At 32.3% G+C, this 25042-nt stretch overlaps 1 protein-coding gene across 2 annotated transcripts in view; it reads right to left on the bottom strand.

Annotated features, from left to right (window-relative positions):
* LOC128231944 (1-phosphatidylinositol 4,5-bisphosphate phosphodiesterase eta-2-like) overlaps window positions 1–25042 on the bottom strand; it is a 102961-nt gene that overhangs the window by 54463 nt on the left and 23456 nt on the right. The window contains exon 1 of one of the 2 annotated variants that reach the window (XM_052945215.1): window positions 2267–2772. The exons of the other annotated variant lie outside the window; for it this stretch is intronic. Coding sequence (XP_052801175.1) covers window positions 2267–2345 — 79 coding nt within the window. The 5' untranslated portion in view covers window positions 2346–2772. Of the gene's footprint in view, window positions 1–2266; window positions 2773–25042 lie in introns of those variants that run through there. 2 annotated transcript variants of the gene reach the window in all.

Raw genomic sequence — 25042 nt, 5'->3', positions numbered from 1 at the left:
TTTGAGGTTTCTTACATATATATTATTAAAACAATATTCATATGTTATACATACCCATGCATAACAAACATACATTTTGAGTGATAAACCTTTAACAACTTAATAAATAATGCATTTATCGAAAATATTAAGTATTGATAACAAGATTGTAACCGTGTATTTAATAGCTGAAAGCGCAAAAATATTAAATGATTGGTGAATGCTAAAATATTTACTGTCGTCTACTATAGTCTCATAAGGTAGACATACCATGTTTTATGCTCATTTCTTTCAAATTAAACTCGGTAACCTTCATACGAACCACTGTTTTCGACATTTGTTCATCCTTTTTGGAATATTAAAACATTATCATTAATTATGGTTTATCTTATTTGGGAATAAGAGTGCATCTTTAAGTTGTACTGTATATTGTACGTGAAACAGCCAACTTTAAATTACTTGAGAGCCGAAAGAAATGCATCTTTATATTTTTTTCGTTTAGATATTATGGATTTTGTTTCCAAGAAATACTTATTTAATTTAAAGGGTATACAATTATTCTTAATATTCTTATATTATACTTTAGTTTTGTTGTAAAGTTGTACTGTATATTGAACGTGCAATAGCCAACTTTAAATTACTTTAGAGCCAAAAGAAATGCATCTTTATCGAAAAACTGATGTTTTTCGGTCATATACTAAAGATTTTGTTTCCAAGAAATACTACTTGAATTAAAAAGGTAATAACTCATTCATAAGATTGCTGAAGTACCTTAAAACATTGAGGAGCACATCGCTTCCTATATATGAATCTCAGATTAAAACGATACGTGCAGCTTTCGTTTTTCAATGCGCAAGATAATATTTTACGGTGTTGATAGTGGTCTTGAAATATAAGTTCCTTCTTTAACATTCCCTTGATAAGGAAACGAACCTAATTCATGACAACGACGTGTACATCCTTGTTCATACATTGTCTATAGTGTCTCATTCCATTGTTCAAAACCGCAAAATAAACAAAAGAAGTCCAGTGGACCCAATGATTACAAAGGATTAATACGAGAAATAAGACATCTTGATAAACGCTTAGGGTAATACCAATTTACGCCATAGATAAAACTTAACCATGTTTACTTATTGCTGTGGATCTTCCTGTGTCGGTATTGAGAAGTATTCGGTACGTGTGATAGGTAGGGGATGGAGGGTCTATAGCCAAACCTTTTGGAAATTAATGTTGTTCGAATATGTATTCAATTGTACTGGATTTCATGATACGATTTTGTATCGAAGTTATTGCCGCTAGATGTACACACTAAAAAGCCTAAGTAGAAATGCACACTTTCCTTTGCAGCAAAATATATCAGCCTCAAGGAGAATAAGTTCAAACCACAAACTCAGTTTCCTTTCAAAACATGGAGTTTTCTACTTAATAAAAGTAGTATAGACATCATATTCAGAAATGTGTTTTCTTTCAAAAAAAGCATGCCTACTTCACTTGTGGATCCAGGCTGGGGAGACACAAAGCATACAGTACACCAGAATGCACCATCCTAAACTACAACATAATAGTACTTTCGGTTCTCGGGGGAGAGGAGGCACTTCACAATTTGTGTCACAAGTTGGGCCCCCTTAGCGTTAAATCCTAAAACCCACTCCTATACCTACTATTGTTTGGGCCAAGTAACGAAATGGTTTTTGTATAGCCTAAAATATGACATATACACTGAAACAAAGGTATTATAAAATGACCACAATAGACCGTGTCATGAACTAGTTTGAATAACACTTTATGATTTATAAGAAACAAAACTCTCGGGTCACAATAGCGGGAGAGTAACTGATTCAGGTATAAACATGAAGTGTGCTTAAGCAATAGAAAACGATACATCCAAATTACCTCGGGGTCCATGCATAGATATTTGAAAAATGAATAAAACGCTTAATTTTCCCAGCAATATATGAGTTCGTCTTGCTATTTGTACAATTAATTTCTCAAAAGCAACATCAACAACAGCAACACAAACGCTAGGCAGTTTTTTCTGCTAGAGATGGTATTTGATACATATACCCAGAGGATCCCCGACCCTTCCCCGTCCGTGCTTGCTCAAAGTGTAGCAAGTATTGTAATTACTACTACCCCTGCGTGTATGGTCAGTGTGAACATGTGTAAAAAGTTGCATATTAATATATTTGACGGTTTTTGCTTATTCCAACGTTCCGACTGGGAAAAAAAACGTAGAGAGAAAAAAGAAATATGAATTGTAAAGTGAAAACAATACTGTTCTTACGTGCGTCATCGAAGGTAAAAATCTCAGCTTCGTGCGGCCCATGGGTCGTGGAGTAATTACGTCGACGACTTAACGGCATCGTGTCCACATCATGCTATCATATTTGGTGACACCACAAGCATGTGAACGTCTCACAAAAATCTTTCAGACGGGATTTTACATTGACGTACATTCCAGGACATGAGTTCAGTTCTATTTTTTTAGATACTTTGTTCAAAATGCGATTGACCGCATTGTTGATTCCTAGGAGTAAATTCCACAAATGTTTTAACAATTCAATTCGCACAGGTTCCGTTTAAACAGACTTTGAGTTTTTCATAAATACATGTTTACTTTTATTTCCTCCATATTACATTAGAACCGGGCAAAAATAAACTGATAAGCTTTGAGTTTAAGTGTAAAAACGATTTGATGAACATTTATATCTTTCATAAGCACTCAAGTTTCTGTATACAATAAGTAGTTTTTATTCTGTTTGAACAAATAAATTACTTGAACATAATAATCGACCTATAATCCGAACACAGATGTCCACAGCATTTATAAGTTTTACCCTCAGACCAATATGATACCTTAACCTAAGTCCTATTGAATTAATAATAGAAAAGTACGCATAATTGCCGATAATCCTTACATACATAATGTGCTAATCAGTAAGTATTGTTTACTTGTAGATGAAACTATGCCAGGACTTTAAGATTACCTCCTATTACCACATACTAAAATACTAACCAGGAAATCGTAAACTTGTTTATCATTTTTTATTATTTTGTTTTACTTTATTGTTAAGAAACATTTTCCACCAATGTCCTATCCACTTCATGATACTTTATCAGTTGATCTAATGAATTCGGTTAATCTGCTCACAGTAATATACTAGTAGTATCAAGAAATCGGACTTGTTTTAAGAGCTTGTTGACCTATTTGTTACGAAATTAAAGCTCAATTTCAATCGATGTATCTTTCAAATGCATGCACTTTCAATTTCATTACTGGGCAACAGACCCGTTAAGGAGTTTGTATGAATGGCATGAAACTAACCATTCACCATGTCCCGTTGTATAAATATGTTTCCGGCAGTGGGCGATTAATTTTTAAATATAAGCAGAATTATTTACATAACGTAAACATTAGTGATTTAGCAATAAGCAAGGCAGACCTTTGTTTTGGCCTGTTTTCAGTCATATCGATACTGTGAACAGGTTTCCGAAAGGTAAAACACTGTTCTAGTAAATTGTTTAATATTGGCCTACGGTGTGCCAGTCAGTAAAGAATATAGAATTACATGAACCATGGTAAATGGGTCCTGATTGCGTGGAAAAAATGGTGGTAGGGTAGTGGCGTCATGGCGTCATGAATTAAAATCAACAAATACTTTACGTCAGTGTCTTTTTCTATGACCTTTAAGGTTTCTCACTGAGTAGTATCGTTTGTCATCAAGGTATTCCATCCATAATTAAGACAACTGCTCCCCCAAAATGTAACATGTACCCCCTACATTCATTACGTATACTCTAAAATAGGTTAATTATAATTGTGACGCATGTTCCGAGTAGGAATTAATTAGTGTACGTTATAGAAGGGGTTGTGATCCTCGACTATTGATATTAATTTAAAGCGGAAGAAATATGTATACTGTGTGTCCACGACGATATTGCAAAATGACATTAAATTGAACATAAAATAGCCAATCTTGCAATATTTCAGAGCCGAATAAAATTCCGCAAAATCTTATTTTTTTCGGACATATATTATATATTTTGTTTCGAAATTATATCAATGTTATAAACGCAATACGCGGAGTAACCAATCATCCCAATGGTGGATGGACTCAAATATAGAAGAACACATCACTTTTTTAATAAGGTACTAAGATTATATAAAACAAGAAACGTGCAACATCCGTGTTTATATGAGTTCGATACAATTCTACGTTAATTAATAAAACCTGGAGTTCAAATTCCTGATTAAAACTTTCACTTATAAGGGTAATGAACCTAATTCAGGTGTTAAAATCGTGGCAATATATAATATATATATATATATATATATATATATATATATATATATATATATATATATATATATATATATATATATATATATATATATATATATATATATATATATATATATATATGTGGTCTCTTTTTATTATTTTGTAATCGAAAAAAACACACACACAAAAATACAATGGACACAATCACAACTTGGTAATCGCTAAGAGCGAAAGCACCCTCTTTTCAGTACACGCGTTATTCAATGAGATATCAATAGTCTTGAGTGTTCAGAATTCTAAAATTCTAGTTGAACCATGAATTACAAAGAATAAGATTTTATCATCTAAAATATTAGGCACACGACGACTTATCTGGTACGCAAGTATCAAAAGTATTCGTATGTGTAAGGGATAGCGGGTGGAGGGGCTACAACCAAACCATTTCGGAAGAACATAATGTTCAATTGTGCATACAAACAAACTGTATATTGGATTTTCATGTTAACTTGCTCTTTATCAAAGTTGTTGTCGAATGAATAACGCAAGCTGACTTAAGCAAAGGTGCACACTTGTCTTTGCACCAGAATATACCAGTCTAAAGGAGAACCACAAACCACTAGTAGATGAAACTATGCCAGGACTTTAAGACTTCCTCTGTTCTTCCTATTACCATATACTAAAATAACAACCAGGAAATCGTAAACTTATTTATCATATTTTGTTGCACTTTATTGTTAAGAAACATTTTTCAACAATGTTTTATGCACTTCATGATACTTCATGCTCACAACATTGTAGAAATCGGATTTATTTTACGAGTTTTTGGCGTATTTGTTACGCATTTTAAGCTCAATTTCAACCGATGTATCTTTCAAACGCATACACTTTCAATTTCATAACTGAGGAACAGTCCAATTAAAGGGTTTGCAGGAATGGCATGAAACTAACCACTTACCATGTCCCGTTGTATCAATTTGTTTTCGACAGAGGTTGATTAATTAAATATAAGCAGAACTATTTAACGTAGTTATTAGTGATTTGGCAATAAGCAAGTCAGATCTTCGGTTCCGCCTGTTTGCCAGTCATATTGATAATGTGAACAGGTTTCCGAAAAGTAATTTGTTTAATATTGGCCTACGGTGTGGCAGTCAATATTGAATATAGAATTACAGGAATCATGGCAAGTTAGTCCTGATTGCGTGGAAAAAAGTGGCGGAAGGGTAGTTTACCCGAAATAGACGTTTGAAGACATTGCGTCATGAATTAAAATCAAAACATTCTTTACGTCAGTGTATTTTTCTATGATCTTTAAGGTTTCTCAATGTGTAGTATAGTTTGTCATTAAGGTATTCCATCAATATTTAAGAAAACTGCTCCCCCAAATTGTAACGTGTACCCCCTACATTTATTACGTATACTCTAAACTAGATTAATTATATTTGTCACGCATGTTCCGCGTTGTATATTAAGTAGTATACGGTATTGAAGGGGTTGTGATCCTCGACTATTGATATTACTTTAAAGCGAAAGAGATATGTATACTGAATACAATGATACTGCAAATGACATTAAATTTATCAATAAAATATTCATATGGTATACTACATTTATGTTCTATATCTCTATTTTAAATTTAACGTGAAATAGCCAACCTTGAAATATTTCAGAGCCGAATAAAATTTCGCCAATTTCGGACATAATTATATAATATATTTTGTTTTTAAATGTTACCAATGTAAAAAACGCAATACTCGGGGTAACCAATCATCCCAATGGTGGATGGAGTAATTTAAAAATGGAGAAACACATCACTATTTAAATAAGATACTTAGATTATATGAAAAAAGAAACGTGCAACATCCGTGTTTATATGAGTTCGATACAATTATACGGTAATAAAAAACAACTTGAGCTCAAATTCCTGATTAAGACTTATAAGGGTATTGAACGTAATTCAGGTGTTAAATTCGTGGCAATATATATATATATATATATATATATATATATATATATATATATATATATATATATATATATATATATATATATATATATATATATATATATATATATATATATATATATATATATATATATATATATATAATTATTATTTTTTATTTTTAAACGCCCCCCCCACAAAGAATGTCAATGGACATAAAGACAACTTGGTAATCGTTAAGAGTGAATCCAGCCTTTTTTCAGTACACGCGTTATTCAATGAGATATTTATAGTCTTGATTGTTCAGAATTCAAAAATTCCAGTTGAACCATGAATTACGAAGAATAAGATTTTATCATCTAAATATATTAGGCACACTACGACTTATCTGGTACGCAAGTATAAAAAGTATTCGGTATGTGCAAGGAATTGCGGGTGGAGCGGCTACAACCAAACCATTTCCTAAGAACATAATGTTCAATTGTGCATACAAACATATTGGATTTTCATGTTAACATCCTTTAATTAAATATTTGTCGAACGAATAATACAAGTTGACATAAGCAAAACTGCACACTTTTCGTTGCACCAGAATATATCAGTCTTAAGGAGAACCACAAACTACAAACTGATTTTGATTTTTCTAGTTGATGTAAATCATATAAAAACAATTTTCACACATTCAGATTTTTCTTTCAAAGAACCATACCTGACTCACTAGCGGGTTCAGGCAGGGCCGCTTAAATATATCTCAAATTAATACGATAACCCAGAATGCACCATTTAGTCTAAATTATGAGCCTTTTGTCGGGTTAAAACGCACAAGTTGTGTCCCACCTTACGTAAAATCACCTTTGCTTTGGCCATAGTAAAGAAATTGTTTTGCTTACTGGCTCGTTGAATTGATTGTATAACAATGGTTTGTAAAAAGACAAAACTCAAACAACAATACTTCGGGTCACAATATCTGGAAAATGACGGATTCAAATATAAAACATTTAGTAATACGATTATCCGATTTTTGACCAGTATTACAGCACTAAATTTAATGCATCTAAATGAACTCGGGGTGAATACTATAGAGTTATATTTAATAATGTAAAAAAAAACAACACTTTATTGATCCAGCAGGATAATGCGTTTGACCTTGTCATTAGTACAAACACGTTCTGAAAAAACAACAACAGCAACACAATATCATAGCAGTGGTTCTGTAAGAGGTGGTGGGCATTGGCATACACCCTGGTGTTCTCCGCCTCTATATCCCTCACACATCAATCCGGACATATTCCACGCGTAACAATTACATTGTTATCCAGAGGTAACTTACCAATGACTGTTCCTTGCTACTACCCTTGTGGATAAGGTCATTGCAAACATGCGTACAACGATGTTATTATATATGTTCTAACGGCTTTTACTTATGCTTAAAATGTTCCGACACGAAGAAGACATGAAAATAATTTGAAAAGAAAAAGTACAGTACTTACGTGCGTCCACGAAGGTGAATATTTCAGATTCGTGCGGCCCATGTGTCAACGAGTAATTACGTTGACGGCTTAACGGCATCGTGTCCACAGCAAGCACTTGTAGTTGATGACGTGAAAAAAATTCTGACGGAATTTTACGTATACATGTATTTCAGTTGCGTTTTTTTATGTTAATTTCGATTTCTATATACTAGGTTCCACATATGAGTGATCGAATTGTTGATTCCTAAGAGTTATATCCACACATGTTTGAACAATACGATCCATACGGAAACTGTTAAAACAGTCTGCGAGGTAAACTTATATGATATTGAAGTATTTTCCATAAATGCATGTCTACTTTTTGAAACGGGTAAATTAAACCGATAAGCTTGGAGTTTAAGTGTAAAACCGATTTCATATGCATTTATATTTTTTATAAGCACTCAAGTTTTTGTATACATAATGAGTTTTTCTTCTGTTTGAACAAATAAATTACTTAAACGTAATAATCGATCTATACATTTTTTAACACATATTTCCACAGTATTAAAGTGCCTAAAACATTACCTAAGTATCATCGTGATTTCACATAGATTGATTTCCATACTATTCTTTATAATATAATCTCTAGCTGACTTTGAGACCGACATGATACCTCAACCCTATTCCTATTGTATTAATTATAGGGAAGTACATAACTTACATATATAAGAGTGTATTGCTGATTAATTAACACTGATCGAAAGCGACTTTCACAATGTGCCGATCGGTCAGTATTGTTTACTTGCCAGCATTCAGACTACTTCTGTTTTTCCTATCACCTTTACAGTACAACTGAATAACATTTTACGTGTTGTTTTCTAATTTATAATTTAAATTTCCTAGCTAGATATTGCTAATATATAAAACACGACTGTTAGTGTAAGACACATGTTTTTGATTTGCTTATTTCTGATAGGCACTATGCTATGGCTTCAAAGGAAATATAGAAAAAAATATAATTTGTCTTTACGAACCCGCTAAAGGCCTGTGGCCATGATTACGAACAGTCTCAAGTCCAAGTCTAGACTCAGACTCAGAAAAGCATTTTTATAAAGGAGCAAAAATTCATATTTATTCCATTTCTTTTAAAAAAATAGTATGATAATAATAGTTAAACGCTAAAATATGAATATATTTCAGCAAATTTTACCATCAATGCTCAGATAGAAGGAAAATTACAATGAAATGAAGTTTTGCCATAATGAGTCTAGAGTCTGAACTCAGACTTGAGACTGTTCGTCATCACTGCACCAGCTGAGGTTTTAAAATGATAGAATCAGAATCTGTCTCATTGGCGGAGATATGAATGTTAACACTAATCTTCCTTAACGATATTGCTACAACTCGAATTAATATTTCTAAACATTACTCCACTTCTTAGGTTACTTCCAAGTTTATTAAGAAAATGTACTACACAATACATATTCGAAATACACCAACATTACCCATAATCAAATCAATGTAATACAATGACTTATACATGTAAGGCGGGACAGAATTATCAACAGGTTCATTTCATATCATAGTTTTAACAACACTATGTATAGAATTTAATATAATTCTCTAAATATATCATTTAGGAGTTAATTTACTGTAAATATGTCATACAGATAGTAAGAATATATCGCATTATTGATATTATATTATCATGATGTTAATGATTTGTTAATAAGTACTAGGAGTATTTGAATGGGTTATGTAATAATGTTGTAAGTAATTCATTATTATACAAACGCACATACGAGCAAATAATTGTATTCACCAGCCAAATAATTTCTGGCACACAGGTGGCAGAAACGATGATTCCTTTATATATTAACATACCTGTCTTTTTCTATTATTCATAGTTCGAAATTGACACAGAGACCAAGCTAAATTCCTAGGTTATAAAGCATGATATTCCTAAAAAATAATATTTTTATGCTATCTATAAACTAAACACTTAGAAGTTTTAGACACACTGCTACTCCAGTCTTGCAAAAACTGTTCTTACAGCCTTACCTATTACCTAACAATTTATTTTAAATGACTTACGCTATCAGAAAGAAATCTGACAAACCAAGATTGTCTAAACATGATTTTACATATGACATCCATGGACATTTAACCACATTATGAGTATGCAAATTGTAAGCAGTACTGTACAATATCTTTCAAATTTTATCATCTTTAGCAGTAATCACTTTAATCCAATAGTACAACAGCCTAAACATGTGATATAGTTGGTTTTATACCAAAGTACCCATAAACCATACAATTTGGTGTGCACATTTTCATTTTTAAGTATAAATTTAAAATATATAATTGAAACTGCTCAGTATGTTAATATTTTCGAAACCCCATATTACAGTTCCATACAACAAAATAGGAGTTATTATTATTATATTATTATTATATAACCAATTAACTGTAACTGAACTGAGAAAGGTAAGTTTAATTTTCAGACTTAAGTAATTAATGCAAGCATAGCTTTTTTCTAGCTTGATCAACAAGACCTTTCTTTGTTTTCGAGAAATTCCCTTTGCAATTGAACTGTACCCCAAAGTATGATAAGTCATCAACAATGTCAAGTTTGGTACAATCATGATAAATATATGAATGTTATTGCCAACTTCAGATTTTGTAAATACAACCAAGATTTGTTTTGCAACATATTTCACATTGTCTTACCCGCGCATGACTGGCATTGAAGTTTGCCAAAGCATCACACACTTTAACACAGTATTTAGCTGCAGAATACATCTTATGAATAATTTCAAGACGTTTATCATCTATATTAAGATCAAAAACTTATGTCAAAGAGCTATTTGCAAACGGAGTCAAACGCCTTCTTGTAATCAATAAAAGTACAAAATTGTTTTTCTTAAGTAAATAAAACTCTATGATTAACTGTAATGACAATGTACAGTCAACTGTTCTGTATCCATTACAAAAACCAACTTGTTCTTCACAACGCATATTTACTATTGTCTTCTAGACAACAATTCTGTCAAAAGACAGAAGTGAACAATTTACCAAAGTAGCGCAAAATGATCATGCCGCGATAGAGGATCATGGACCATTTATATAGCCTTTATTTTCGTAAAAATAGGTAAAATAATACCTTAAAAATTCAATTTTGGAAATGAACTGGGTAAAATTATTTTATAATGATATCAGAGGAATTATTCTAAATAATGGTCATCTGTCAGAAAGTTTTGTAATAGAACGCGGAGTACGACAAGGATGTCCATTGTCTTCTTTTTTGTTTCTAATGTGTATCGAAATACTGTCAAATTACATTGATTATTGCCCGGAAATTGAAGGGATTACAGTCAAAAACACTCAAATAAAACAAACTCTTTTTGCAGACGATGCTACATTCTTCAACAATGGAAATGAATCGTCATACAAGAAGTTAATACATTCAATTTACGAGTTTGGTATGACGTCAGGATTAAAACTTAACTATTCCAAAACAGTAGTACTTCAAGTCGGAATTTTAAAAGGAAAGAAAATAAAACTCAGTGATAGAAGTCGTTTTACATGGACCTCTACTCAGCAAAAACTCTAGGAATCACATTTACAAACAATAATTTATTATTTTTAACCAATAACATCATACCTAAAATATAAGAATTTAAAAAAATGTCTAAAACAGTGGCAACACAGAAAATTAACCCTGCTTGGAAAGGTCTCTGTAATTAAAACATTCGCTCTTCCAAAATTAGTTTTCCCTTTCACTGTGCTACCAAATCCACCGGATCAAATGATAGACGATATCACAAAATGTATGTTTACCTTTATTTGGGATAATAAACCTGATAAAATCAAACGAGAACAAATATATTGCTCCAGGGAAAACGGTGGACTTAACCTTCCAAATGTTTGATACTTCTTAAATGCTATTAAGCAAGCTGGGTAAAAAGACTCATTGATAACAATAATCTAGGTAAATGGAAAATATTTGTTAACAAGGTATTAGAAAAGAACGATGGGAGTTTTATACTTGATTGTAAACTTGAAGAAAATGACATTAAAGGCATATATGTGGCCATAACGTATTCATTCATAATATTCTGCACTCGTGGAATATACTTAAGAGGAAACAAACAAATATTTATATCAGAAAATTCATCATCTGCAACAATTCATCTATAAAATGCAATAAAAAAAATTCTTATTATAAAGAATGGCATAACAAGGGAATAATATACATCGAACACATTTTCGACTTTAGAGAAAAGAAATTCTACTCATTTGATAACATGCAATTTCTTTACCAAATTCCTAATGGTGATTTTTTAAAATATTTACAACTGACTAATAATATTCCACAATATATGAAGAATGATCTGAAATCTTCGAGTATAACAATTCCAGTAGAATATACGTCGATGCTTGATGAAATAAAATCTAAAAAAAAACATATCAAAATTTCTCTATAGTACACAGATTAAAAACAGCAATATAGAATTAAAGCACAAACAAAAATGGGAAAATCTTTTTCATAAAGAATTAAATTGGAAGGAAATCTACATTATGCCTTACAAAGCTACAATTAATACATGTATACAAGCATTTCAGTTTAAAATAATTAATAGAATCATACCTACAAACAGATATTTGTTCAAATGCAAAATATCCAACTCCAGCCAATCTGACTTGTGCTCAAGCAATGAAGAAACAATGAGCCACATGTTTTGGGAGTGCACCATAATACAAGATCTTTGGAAAAAACTAAAGACCTATCTCCATACTAAGGGTATACTTGTTGAACTTAATCTATTAACAGTTTTATTTGGAGTAAACACATCTAAACGTAGTAAATATAGCAGCACAAAATTTATGATTCTATTGATGAAATATTTCATTTTCTGTTCAAAATACCAACAAGCAATACCAAACTTTCGTAACTTTGAAAGGTACTTGCAAATACGTATACCGTCTTATCGTCTTATCATGAAAAATAAATCAAACAACAACAACCAAACATGAAATACCAGTATGTCTCTCAGAAACCCCATTTTTACCCCCCGCCCCCGGTTTTATATAAACAAAAACATTAAAATTTTAGCTCAGCAATTTAACATGGCAAGGTGTGACAAGAAATAAGCTTATTTAACATAGATGAAACATTAAGTCATATGATAATTGAAAATATCCTGTGTATCTGATGTACCGTGTTTTGTATTGATATTGCTGTTGTATAGATATTAATAAAAGAAAAAAAATAATACCTTTAATTAAATACTTAAAGAAACTCGTTATGGTTTGTAAAATGCGCCTTTTTAATTGCGAAATAAAGTGTGGCAAATCACCAAAAGCTGGAACCCTTTAGCCAATGTTGATATTTACCTCGGATGTATGCCGGTACATCAGTTGAAGTAGTTCGTAAATTTTTGAATTATATCATTTATGAAATGAAGTGTTTTAGAATTGTATTTATTGATCTAAGTTTAAATTGATTGTCAGTGAAGTATATTATTGCAAACATAATTAAGATTTCCAAGAGTAAAGTCATAAAGTTTAACTGCTAAATAAAATTACTACGCGATCTACTTGCAGCGGACTTAAACATACCTCTTTTTGAGTATGTAAATGGCTGAGGAGTTCCGAATGACGACTGTGGTGTTGCGTGATTGGTTGATTGACATTATCACGTGATGATATCAATATATCAACATATCCACCACTTTTGATAAAGTCCCGGTGGCCGTGTGGACAAGCCTGCTGTTTTTTATCTTGACTTTACAGGCGTGGGTTCGAACCCTCCCAAAAAAACAAAACTCTTTTTTAGGCTTTAACTGTATTTTTTTTCAACAATTTCGAGATCATAGTATAAAATAATGATAAAATAAGTGTTTTCAGATGCGTTACCGGGATAACTAATTTTTGGTCCAAAACATGAGCGAGTCACTCTGAGGAAATATTCCAGAATCAAGATACTATTCAACAGCTGACAAATTAATCTATATATTCATCACTATTGTTCATTTAAAATATTGAAGTCGAGTACAGATGAGATTTTATTATTCTTAAGACTAGCTGTATACTTTTTTACTTCCACTACACCAAAAGGGTTCATTTAACATTGCATTATTACAAGATTTCAAAATCTTTATCATGCATTTAATACAGTACTGGTTGACGAAAGTAATTAATTCTGGATTGATCATTTTGGAGCTAAACCGCATACATTAACAAAATCAATTGAAAGCATCTATCCATCACACGGAAAACAAAAATTGTGATCATACAGATTGAGAGCCTTTGAAGTAATATGAATAGAAAACTCGTTGTCAGCCCTGCCGTTTAAATCCTGAATATCTGTAGGTTTTACAGATCTATCAATCACAACATCATTATATTTTGATATATGATAATTGTGTTCAAACATAGGATCAACATTTTTGAACAAATATGTACACAGGAATCTTTTTTTTCATTTTTTTCATTTAGCATTTTCTTCCTTACTAAAATCATTATTCAATAGTCTTGTACTGAGTATTACTCGCAGAGCACAGCAGTTTATCAAAATGATTCGAATCTTTAAACATATAAAACTTGAACAAATAAGTTCAACCTGGAACTTTCGTTGGTCATAAATAATTAATCATAAATAGAGATTGATCTCATAGAGATGTTTTCATAATTTAAGAGTAATGCCATTTTTGAACAAGGTTTTTGTTAAAGCATTATGGATTTACTTAAAGATAAAATGAGGTGTAAACTGCATAAAACCCATTTTGCTTACATTTGCAGTTAAATGAAAAGTGTAAGACCCTCTTTCTTAAATCAATCGCACACATTTGCGAAATAAACGTACCCGACAGATCAAAAGCTCATTGTACAGAAATATGTGCAAGACGCAAAGTCGTATTTTCTACCCCATAATTCAATTACCCATGATTGCGTGATATAAATACTCGTTTCAGCTCAAAGTTAAGCAGTCGGGCTCCGGTCGTTGAGCGGACTCATTGGTTATGTAAGCGGTCGCCGGAAATAGGATGTCAAACAGTTCCAATAACTCGAACAGAAGTGATACTCGCTTATTAAATGAGAATTCTTAGTTCTGAAATTGTGGCCTTGTGGTACCTTACATTTGTTAGCATTGGTCTTCCGAAGTCTTGTCTGGTAGTAAATATCGTTGGGATAAAAGTAAGAACACTCGCATTAAGAGTTTGAAGAAAGTGTGTGTTTTTGCGATTGTTAGAGAAAGCCAATATGAAGCCATTTTGATCATCAGAGCCTCAATATTCAAACATTCTCATTCGAATCATTGATATCTAATCAAACAGTCGAGAAGCCAAAGGAAAAATCTACATATAGAGACCTAGAGGGACTTTGCGAAACCGTCGGTGTTTTTTTTCCAAAAAGAAAATGAAAATACGTTGCAAGAAATTGGTGGCATCGGTGGGATTGTTACGACGAAAGACTATACGTTACACTTTTAACAAAAATTATTTTCTAAAATACGGTTTGGCTTGTTTGCACACCATCAATAGTTTTCTATTTATGTTACTTTAAAATGCATTCAGTTTCAAATGCATAAACCAATGCAAAATGTGTCATTGTTTGCATGAATGGCATGGAACTAGGCAAATCACCATGTCCCGTTGTATCAATTTATTTCCGGCAGTGGTCGATTGATTAAATACAAGCAGAATTATTTATCCAATGTAGAAAATAGGGACTTTGTAATAAGCAAGCAGATCTTTGTTTTCGCCTCTTTGTCAGACTTATTGATAATGGGGACAGGTTTCCGAAAGTGGAACAATCGTGCCAGTTATTTGTTTAATACTTGTCTGTGATGTGCCCTGTCAATAAAGAATAAATGATCATGAAGTTGGAGTTTTCTCTTTTTAGCCTGGTGCGCATGAGACATTAGAACGTTTGTCCAAATACCTACGACAATTGGTCACTCGAATGGAAATGGGAGATTTGGCCAATTCCGGGATCAAACGTAACAATCACCCTAATATTCTATTGTTAAAATCATGTTCAAAAGCGGTGTTATTTTGTCTTTCCAAAGGGGACTGTATATCTATCTATATGAGATTGGAAATCTAGAACGAAGGATACACCAGTTAACGTTGAGCTTTAATATATTTCATTCATATATAAGATAACTGGTATCCGAATATACAATTGGAAATTGGTTTTGAAATTCGTTAAGGAAAAATGATATAGATTGTAGATTATGTTTCCAAGAAATATCAATTTAATTTAAATGGTAACCAATCATTCTTAAAATGGATGGAGTACCTAAACATCACTTTCTATATATGTATATCATATTCAAAACAAACGCGCAGCACTCGTTTTTCAATTCATGAACTTCCTTATTAAAACTTCCTTTAGTAAGGAAATGAACCCAATTAAGGTGTGTTTCTATTGGGCAATAACGTTTACATTCTTAGTTAATTCATGGTCTGTATAGAATCTTTCGTTTGTTCAAAGCGCAAAATAAGCCACAGAAGTCTAGTAGACCCATTGATTACAAATAATTATTACATTTAGAAATAACACATCTTGTTTATCGCTTGGAGTGAAATCCCTTTGCTCTATAGATAAAGAATATTCTCAATAAATTTAACTCATTGTGGATGACCATCCCTGTTTCGGTATAACTGTTTCGGTAGTGCCATTAAACCGGGTCTATGTTTAAACGTTTTGCTACTGAGCTTGTTTCTGTAGCTTTTCGCATAAATATAAAAATAGAGGAGTATTCGGTACGTGTTATGGGTAGGGGGTAGTGGAATATAGCCACACCATTTTGGAAATAAATATTGTTCGAATATATGTACATGTTGGATTTTCATGTCATGCTAAAGTGCACACTTTGCAGCAAAAAACCCCATCACTTGACAGGAAAACAAAATCAATTCACAGAGAAAGTTTCCTTTCAAAACATGGAATTTTCTACTTAATGAAAGTAACATAACAATCGCTTTCAGAAATGTGTTTTCCTTTCTTCTGAAAGAAGCATGCCTACTTCACTCGTGGATCCAGGCCGGGATGACACTTAGCATACAGTACACCAGAATGCACTATTTTAATTTAAACTTAATAGTCCTTCCGGTTCTCGGGGGAGAGGAGGCACTTACTAATTATTACCACAAGTTGCGCCCCCACTAACGTAAAATCCTAAAAGATAGCATATACCCTGAAAGATAAAAACAATGGCCACAATAGACAGTGTTGAAAAACGCTTGATAATATACAAATTATATTTTATGAGAAACGAAACCACAACAAAACTCTCAGGTCACAATACCTAGAGAGTAACGGATTTAGGTAATAACATGTAATTGTGTGTTTATTCGAATGTTAGCCATTGGTATAGCAATGGACAACGATACATCCAACTTAAATCCAAGGAGAAATATTTGAAAAATGATATAAAAACATAATCGTTCCAACATAATTATAAGTTTCCTTTCCCTTTAAGATCAAACACGTTATGAAAACCAACAACAAAATACACGTCACGTTGGTTGAAACCATGTAGCCATTAATACATTGTATATATTCAAACCTTGATGTTTTTGAACGTTCAATGCCGCGACAACGTTCTATTTGTGAACTATTGTTTGTCGCGCCAGTTCCACTTTCATATGGCAAAAGCAAGAAGACAAAATATTCCTTTATCGCTCATCTGATTAGAACCACTCAACAAGACATTTGTGATAACAATGGAATTCGACTAAAATGGGAGTCAAGTTGATGTTGATGTAACTAGTTGCGAAGAAAGAAAAAAGAAATTGGCTGCTAAAGAACAAACTCATTATTATTGGCTTGTTTAAAAAGGAAAGCTGATAAGGTAATCATTGGTTGCTATGAATGAAGGTAGTTGGAAGCAAGTCATTGGTTGGTAAGAAAATAAGTGGATGCTAAGAAAGTCATTGGTTGCTAATGAGGTCATATTTTGCGAAGGAAGTAATTGGTTGCTATGGGTTAAGGTTGCTGCTAAGAAATAATAAGTTGCGAAGGAAGTCATTGATTCCTAGGAACGTCATTGCTTGCTTAAATATCCCTTGGTTACCAAGGAAGTAATTGGATGCTAGGGAATCATCCGGTTGCTAAGGTAGTCAATTCTTGCGAAGGAAGTCTTGGTTATAAAGTATTTGGTGACTAACGTAAAAAGTGGCTGCTAAGATTATTATTGGATGCTATGGATGATGGTTGTTGCTTAATTTATTATTTGTTGCTATGGAAGTAATTGGCTCCTTAACAAGTCATTGGCTGTTATCGTTGAAGATAGTCGGTTCGGAAGTCATCGGTTGCAAAGAAGGTCCTCAAGTGCTAAGGAAGTAAGTGATTACTAAGGAAGTCATTGGTTCCTGTTGATGTAGCAGTTGCTAAGGAAAACATTGGTTGATGAGAAACTCAAGGATTGCTTTAAAGGCGTCATTGTTTGCTATGAATAAATGTAGTTAGTAAGAATATCATGGCTGCAAAGGTAGTTCATAGTTGCTAAGGAAGTAAAGGGTGCTAAAGAATTCATAACTTAAAATTCAGACTGTGTGATGGCAGTGGCTTTGATGCCAATAGAGTCATGCAATGGAGACAAAAGGTAAGAATAGTTACTATCTAACCAAAACAACTATGAAAGATACATGAATTGAAATGAAACTAAAAGCCACACCAAAATGGTCGCTGAATTTAGCGCTCAGATATTTTTCGTACATGCTACCTTTTGGGCATTTATCATTTAATTGCAAACAACACATTATATATGTGAGCACAATTCATCTGCACTCCAAATGATTGTGCACACTGCTGGATCTTTATTTCAATATTTATATGAAAAACTACAGAAACAAGCACAGTAGTCGAAAGTTTAAACATAAACCTTGTTTAATGGCACAGGATCAACAGCGAAGACATAAAACACAAAAACAAACATTCACAACCAGAAACATGTAACAACAGCACAAACCACCACAAACAACACAGTACATATATACTATATAAAATAGGGGTGTTTATCAAAAATTGTTAGGTACCACCTTGGAACGGTCAGTAAAATGTTCACTGGGGGTTTAAACTAGTTTGTGTGCACAACCTCACTCTTATACCAACAATCCCTACAATAATAATAATAATAATAATAATAATAATAATAATAATAATAATAATAATAATAATAATAATAATAATAAATTAATAGGTAAACCCGAAGTGAATGAATGCCAGGTAGACTTACCACCATAAACTAATTATTTAGGTATATATTTCAAAGCATGCGTTCCTCTGCGCGCATGGGTCAAAGGTGGTTGCTGGCGAAGTGACGCCTGTACTAGTTGGGCGGTTTCGCGAAATGTTGTCTCCATTTTGCAAGGGGGAATGTATCGTGTATGGGGCTCTCGAGTTTCTATAATTTGATTGTAAACAGTGGGGCGTGGCAATATATTTTCGGATTTAGTACACCATGGGACGCTAGGCAACAATGATGTGACGTGATCGATGCGATCATTCAACTGCTTTTGTGCAGAGTCAACTGTTGTCAGAACCTCAAATCTGACTCTCTATATTGGAGTAAGAGGGTGGTCTGGGTTGTTTTAACACCTTGAAGAGGGTCGACATTACAGAACAGGTTTGGGGCGAACTCAAGCTCTTGCAGAACAGTATCCGGCACTCAGCTGAAGCATAGTCTGCAAGGTTTCTTCTGTGGGATAGCCATAATGGTCTACAACAGCAGAGGCTTACCGAGTGCCAATATTTGGAATGGTCTGCAATTCTTCAACAGACCAGAAGTTAACTAGCACATTAGAACTGGATATGTTTACAAATCAAATGCTCTTGGGTAGAAAAAATGATTGCACAATTACCAAACATCTGTGTTTTCTGTGCGGCTACTCTTCCCATCCAAAAAAAAATGATTTGGACGCCCTAAAGGCATCAAAAGCAAATACATGCAAAATAAGGGTCCTGGACCACGAGATATGCGCACAGACCAGTGACGTCAGCACTTTATGTGTAAACAGGTCAAGTAGTGAATAGAAATTTAAACAAGGACAGCCATAAATTATGATCACAACCTTCTTCGGCTTTCAGAACTATTTGACCTCGCACTGGGATGAGAAACGCGGCATTTTCAGCCTGCTAAAAATTGCATGCAGTCATTACAAAAAGCGGCAAAGCCGCAAAAAGCACACAGAAAGTAGAATTGGTCTCAAGATGAAATGGAGGACATTCGAGTTCAACGCTTACGTAGATGGCAACCTTACACATCTCAGTAGTGCAGTTAAACAGAAAAGCAAGGTAGATACACTGTCCTCCTTAATTACAACTTAGTTCATGAATGATAACTTATATAAAATGTGACTCAGCAACAGTTTCGAATCAGCACACAACGTTACAAAAAACATCAATTGAACTTTTATTAGAATCATATGCTTGGAATTCAATGAATCACTGAACAAGTTATACACTTTAAAAACTCATATCCCATTTAAATAATGCTAATGCTTTAGAATCTAATCATATTTTTTTTATTTACTATGCCATTTCATAAATCTGTATAATCCTGTCAGCCTGTTCATGTTAATATTAATATACATATGGAAAAGCACTTTCATGTTATATTAAGGTGACATCTGTCGATGACAGATCAAAACATTGTATATATCGTAGTGGAAATATATGTTGATTGTAAGCTTTCCCATTTTATACTTGATATGTGTACTCTTTTAATGTTTCATTATAGTGGCAAATATTTTTGAGTATTACTTGTGTGTTAAATATGCATATTATGCATATTATACGGCTACCAGATACTTTATTTGATAAATACATCATTAGACATTTGACATTCATTTTAAAGACAAACTAAGACCTTCAAAAAATTATAAGTGAATGTAAGTATGCTCATATTAAGTACAATACCAACTGAAAACAGAGTTTCCGAGATTCAATCTACAAGCAACTTGTAAATAATAATAAAACGCCAGAATGAGCTCTTGAAGCAAACATAACATGAACAAAAACTGACAAGTGGCATCCTCCTTAATTACAACTTAGTTCATGAATGATAACTTATATAAAATGTGACTCAGCAACAGTTTCGAATCAGCACACAACGTTACAAAAAACATCAATTGAACTTTTATTAGAATCATATGCTTGGAATTCAATGAATCACTGAACAAGTTATATACTTTAAAAACTCATATCCCATTTAAATAATGCTAATGCTTTAGAATCTAATCATATTTTTTTTATTTACTATGCCATTTCATAAATCTTTATAATCCTGTCAGCCTGTTCATGCTAATATTAATATACATATGGAAAAGCACTTTCATGTTATATTAAGGTGACATCTGTCAAACTTTTACCATCAATGCTCAGATAGAAGGAAAATTACAATGAAATGAAGTTTTGCCATAATGAGTCTAGAGTCTGAACTCAGACTTGAGACTGTTCGTCATCACTGCACCAGCTGAGGTTTTAAAATGATAGAATCAGAATCTGTCTCATTGGCGGAGATATGAATGTTAACACTAATCTTCCTTAACGATATTGCTACAACTCGAATTAATATTTCTAAACATTACTCCACTTCTTAGGTTACTTCCAAGTTTATTAAGAAAATGTACTACACAATACATATTCGAAATACACCAACATTACCCATAATCAAATCAATGTAATACAATGACTTATACATGTAAGGCGGGACAGAATTATCAACAGGTTCATTTCATATCATAGTTTTAACAACACTATGTATAGAATTTAATATAATTCTCTAAATATATCATTTAGGAGTTAATTTACTGTAAATATGTCATACAGATAGTAAGAATATATCGCATTATTGATATTATATTATCATGATGTTAATGATTTGTTAATAAGTACTAGGAGTATTTGAATGGGTTATGTAATAATGTTGTAAGTAATTCATTATTATACAAACGCACATACGAGCAAATAATTGTATTCACCAGCCAAATAATTTCTGGCACACAGGTGGCAGAAACGATGATTCCTTTATATATTAACATACCTGTCTTTTTCTATTATTCATAGTTCGAAATTGACACAGAGACCAAGCTAAATTCCTAGGTTATAAAGCATGATATTCCTAAAAAATAATATTTTTATGCTATCTATAAACTAAACACTTAGAAGTTTTAGACACACTGCTACTCCAGTCTTGCAAAAACTGTTCTTACAGCCTTACCTATTACCTAACAATTTATTTTAAATGACTTACGCTATCAGAAAGAAATCTGACAAACCAAGATTGTCTAAACATGATTTTACATATGACATCCATGGACATTTAACCACATTATGAGTATGCAAATTGTAAGCAGTACTGTACAATATCTTTCAAATTTTATCATCTTTAGCAGTAATCACTTTAATCCAATAGTACAACAGCCTAAACATGTGATATAGTTGGTTTTATACCAAAGTACCCATAAACCATACAATTTGGTGTGCACATTTTCATTTTTAAGTATAAATTTAAAATATATAATTGAAACTGCTCAGTAATGTTAATATTTTCGAAACCCCATATTACAGTTCCATACAACAAAATAGGAGTTATTATTATTATATTATTATTATATAACCAATTAACTGTAACTGAACTGAGAAAGGTAAGTTTAATTTTCAGACTTAAGTAATTAATGCAAGCATAGCTTTTTTCTAGCTTGATCAACAAGACCTTTCTTTGTTTTCGAGAAATTCCCTTTGCAATTGAACTGTACCCCAAAGTATGATAAGTCATCAACAATGTCAAGTTTGGTACAATCATGATAAATATATGAATGTTATTGCCAACTTCAGATTTTGTAAATACAACCAAGATTTGTTTTGCAACATATTTCACATTGTCTTACCCGCGCATGACTGGCATTGAAGTTTGCCAAAGCATCACACACTTTAACACAGTATTTAGCTGCAGAATACATCTTATGAATAATTTCAAGACGTTTATCATCTATATTAAGATCAAAAACTTATGTCAAAGAGCTATTTGCAAACGGAGTCAAACGCCTTCTTGTAATCAATAAAAGTACAAAATTGTTTTTCTTAAGTAAATAAAACTCTATGATTAACTGTAATGACAATGTACAGTCAACTGTTCTGTATCCATTACAAAAACCAACTTGTTCTTCACAACGCATATTTACTATTGTCTTCTAGACAACAATTCTGTCAAAAGACAGAAGTGAACAATTTACCAAAGTAGCGCAAAATGATCATGCCGCGATAGAGGATCATGGACCATTTATATAGCCTTTATTTTCGTAAAAATAGGTAAAATAATACCTTAAAAATTCAATTTTGGAAATGAACTGGGTAAAATTATTTTATAATGATATCAGAGGAATTATTCTAAATAATGGTCATCTGTCAGAAAGTTTTGTAATAGAACGCGGAGTACGACAAGGATGTCCATTGTCTTCTTTTTTGTTTCTAATGTGTATCGAAATACTGTCAAATTACATTGATTATTGCCCGGAAATTGAAGGGATTACAGTCAAAAACACTCAAATAAAACAAACTCTTTTTGCAGACGATGCTACATTCTTCAACAATGGAAATGAATCGTCATACAAGAAGTTAATACATTCAATTTACGAGTTTGGTATGACGTCAGGATTAAAACTTAACTATTCCAAAACAGTAGTACTTCAAGTCGGAATTTTAAAAGGAAAGAAAATAAAACTCAGTGATAGAAGTCGTTTTACATGGACCTCTACTCAGCAAAAACTCTAGGAATCACATTTACAAACAATAATTTATTATTTTTAACCAATAACATCATACCTAAAATATAAGAATTTAAAAAAAATGTCTAAAACAGTGGCAACACAGAAAATTAACCCTGCTTGGAAAGGTCTCTGTAATTAAAACATTCGCTCTTCCAAAATTAGTTTTCCCTTTCACTGTGCTACCAAATCCACCGGATCAAATGATAGACGATATCACAAAATGTATGTTTACCTTTATTTGGGATAATAAACCTGATAAAATCAAACGAGAACAAATATATTGCTCCAGGGAAAACGGTGGACTTAACCTTCCAAATGTTTGATACTTCTTAAATGCTATTAAGCAAGCTGGGTAAAAAGACTCATTGATAACAATAATCTAGGTAAATGGAAAATATTTGTTAACAAGGTATTAGAAAAGAACGATGGGAGTTTTATACTTGATTGTAAACTTGAAGAAAATGACATTAAAGGCATATATGTGGCCATAACGTATTCATTCATAATATTCTGCACTCGTGGAATATACTTAAGAGGAAACAAACAAATATTTATATCAGAAAATTCATCATCTGCAACAATTCATCTATAAAATGCAATAAAAAAAATTCTTATTATAAAGAATGGCATAACAAGGGAATAATATACATCGAACACATTTTCGACTTTAGAGAAAAGAAATTCTACTCATTTGATAACATGCAATTTCTTTACCAAATTCCTAATGGTGATTTTTTAAAATATTTACAACTGACTAATAATATTCCACAATATATGAAGAATGATCTGAAATCTTCGAGTATAACAATTCCAGTAGAATATACGTCGATGCTTGATGAAATAAAATCTAAAAAAAAACATATCAAAATTTCTCTATAGTACACAGATTAAAAACAGCAATATAGAATTAAAGCACAAACAAAAATGGGAAAATCTTTTTCATAAAGAATTAAATTGGAAGGAAATCTACATTATGCCTTACAAAGCTACAATTAATACATGTATACAAGCATTTCAGTTTAAAATAATTAATAGAATCATACCTACAAACAGATATTTGTTCAAATGCAAAATATCCAACTCCAGCCAATCTGACTTGTGCTCAAGCAATGAAGAAACAATGAGCCACATGTTTTGGGAGTGCACCATAATACAAGATCTTTGGAAAAAACTAAAGACCTATCTCCATACTAAGGGTATACTTGTTGAACTTAATCTATTAACAGTTTTATTTGGAGTAAACACATCTAAACGTAGTAAATATAGCAGCACAAAATTTATGATTCTATTGATGAAATATTTCATTTTCTGTTCAAAATACCAACAAGCAATACCAAACTTTCGTAACTTTGAAAGGTACTTGCAAATACGTATACCGTCTTATCGTCTTATCATGAAAAATAAATCAAACAACAACAACCAAACATGAAATACCAGTATGTCTCTCAGAAACCCCATTTTTACCCCCCGCCCCCGTTTTTATATAAACAAAAACATTAAAATTTTAGCTCAGCAATTTAACATGGCAAGGTGTGACAAGAAATAAGCTTATTTAACATAGATGAAACATTAAGTCATATGATAATTGAAAATATC

The sequence above is a fragment of the Mya arenaria genome, chromosome 4, assembly GCF_026914265.1.
Source record: "Mya arenaria isolate MELC-2E11 chromosome 4, ASM2691426v1".
NCBI lineage: Eukaryota > Metazoa > Mollusca > Bivalvia > Myida > Myidae > Mya > Mya arenaria.
The sequence above is the reverse complement of the archived record's forward strand: the minus strand, read 5'-3'. Positions and strand labels throughout refer to the sequence as shown.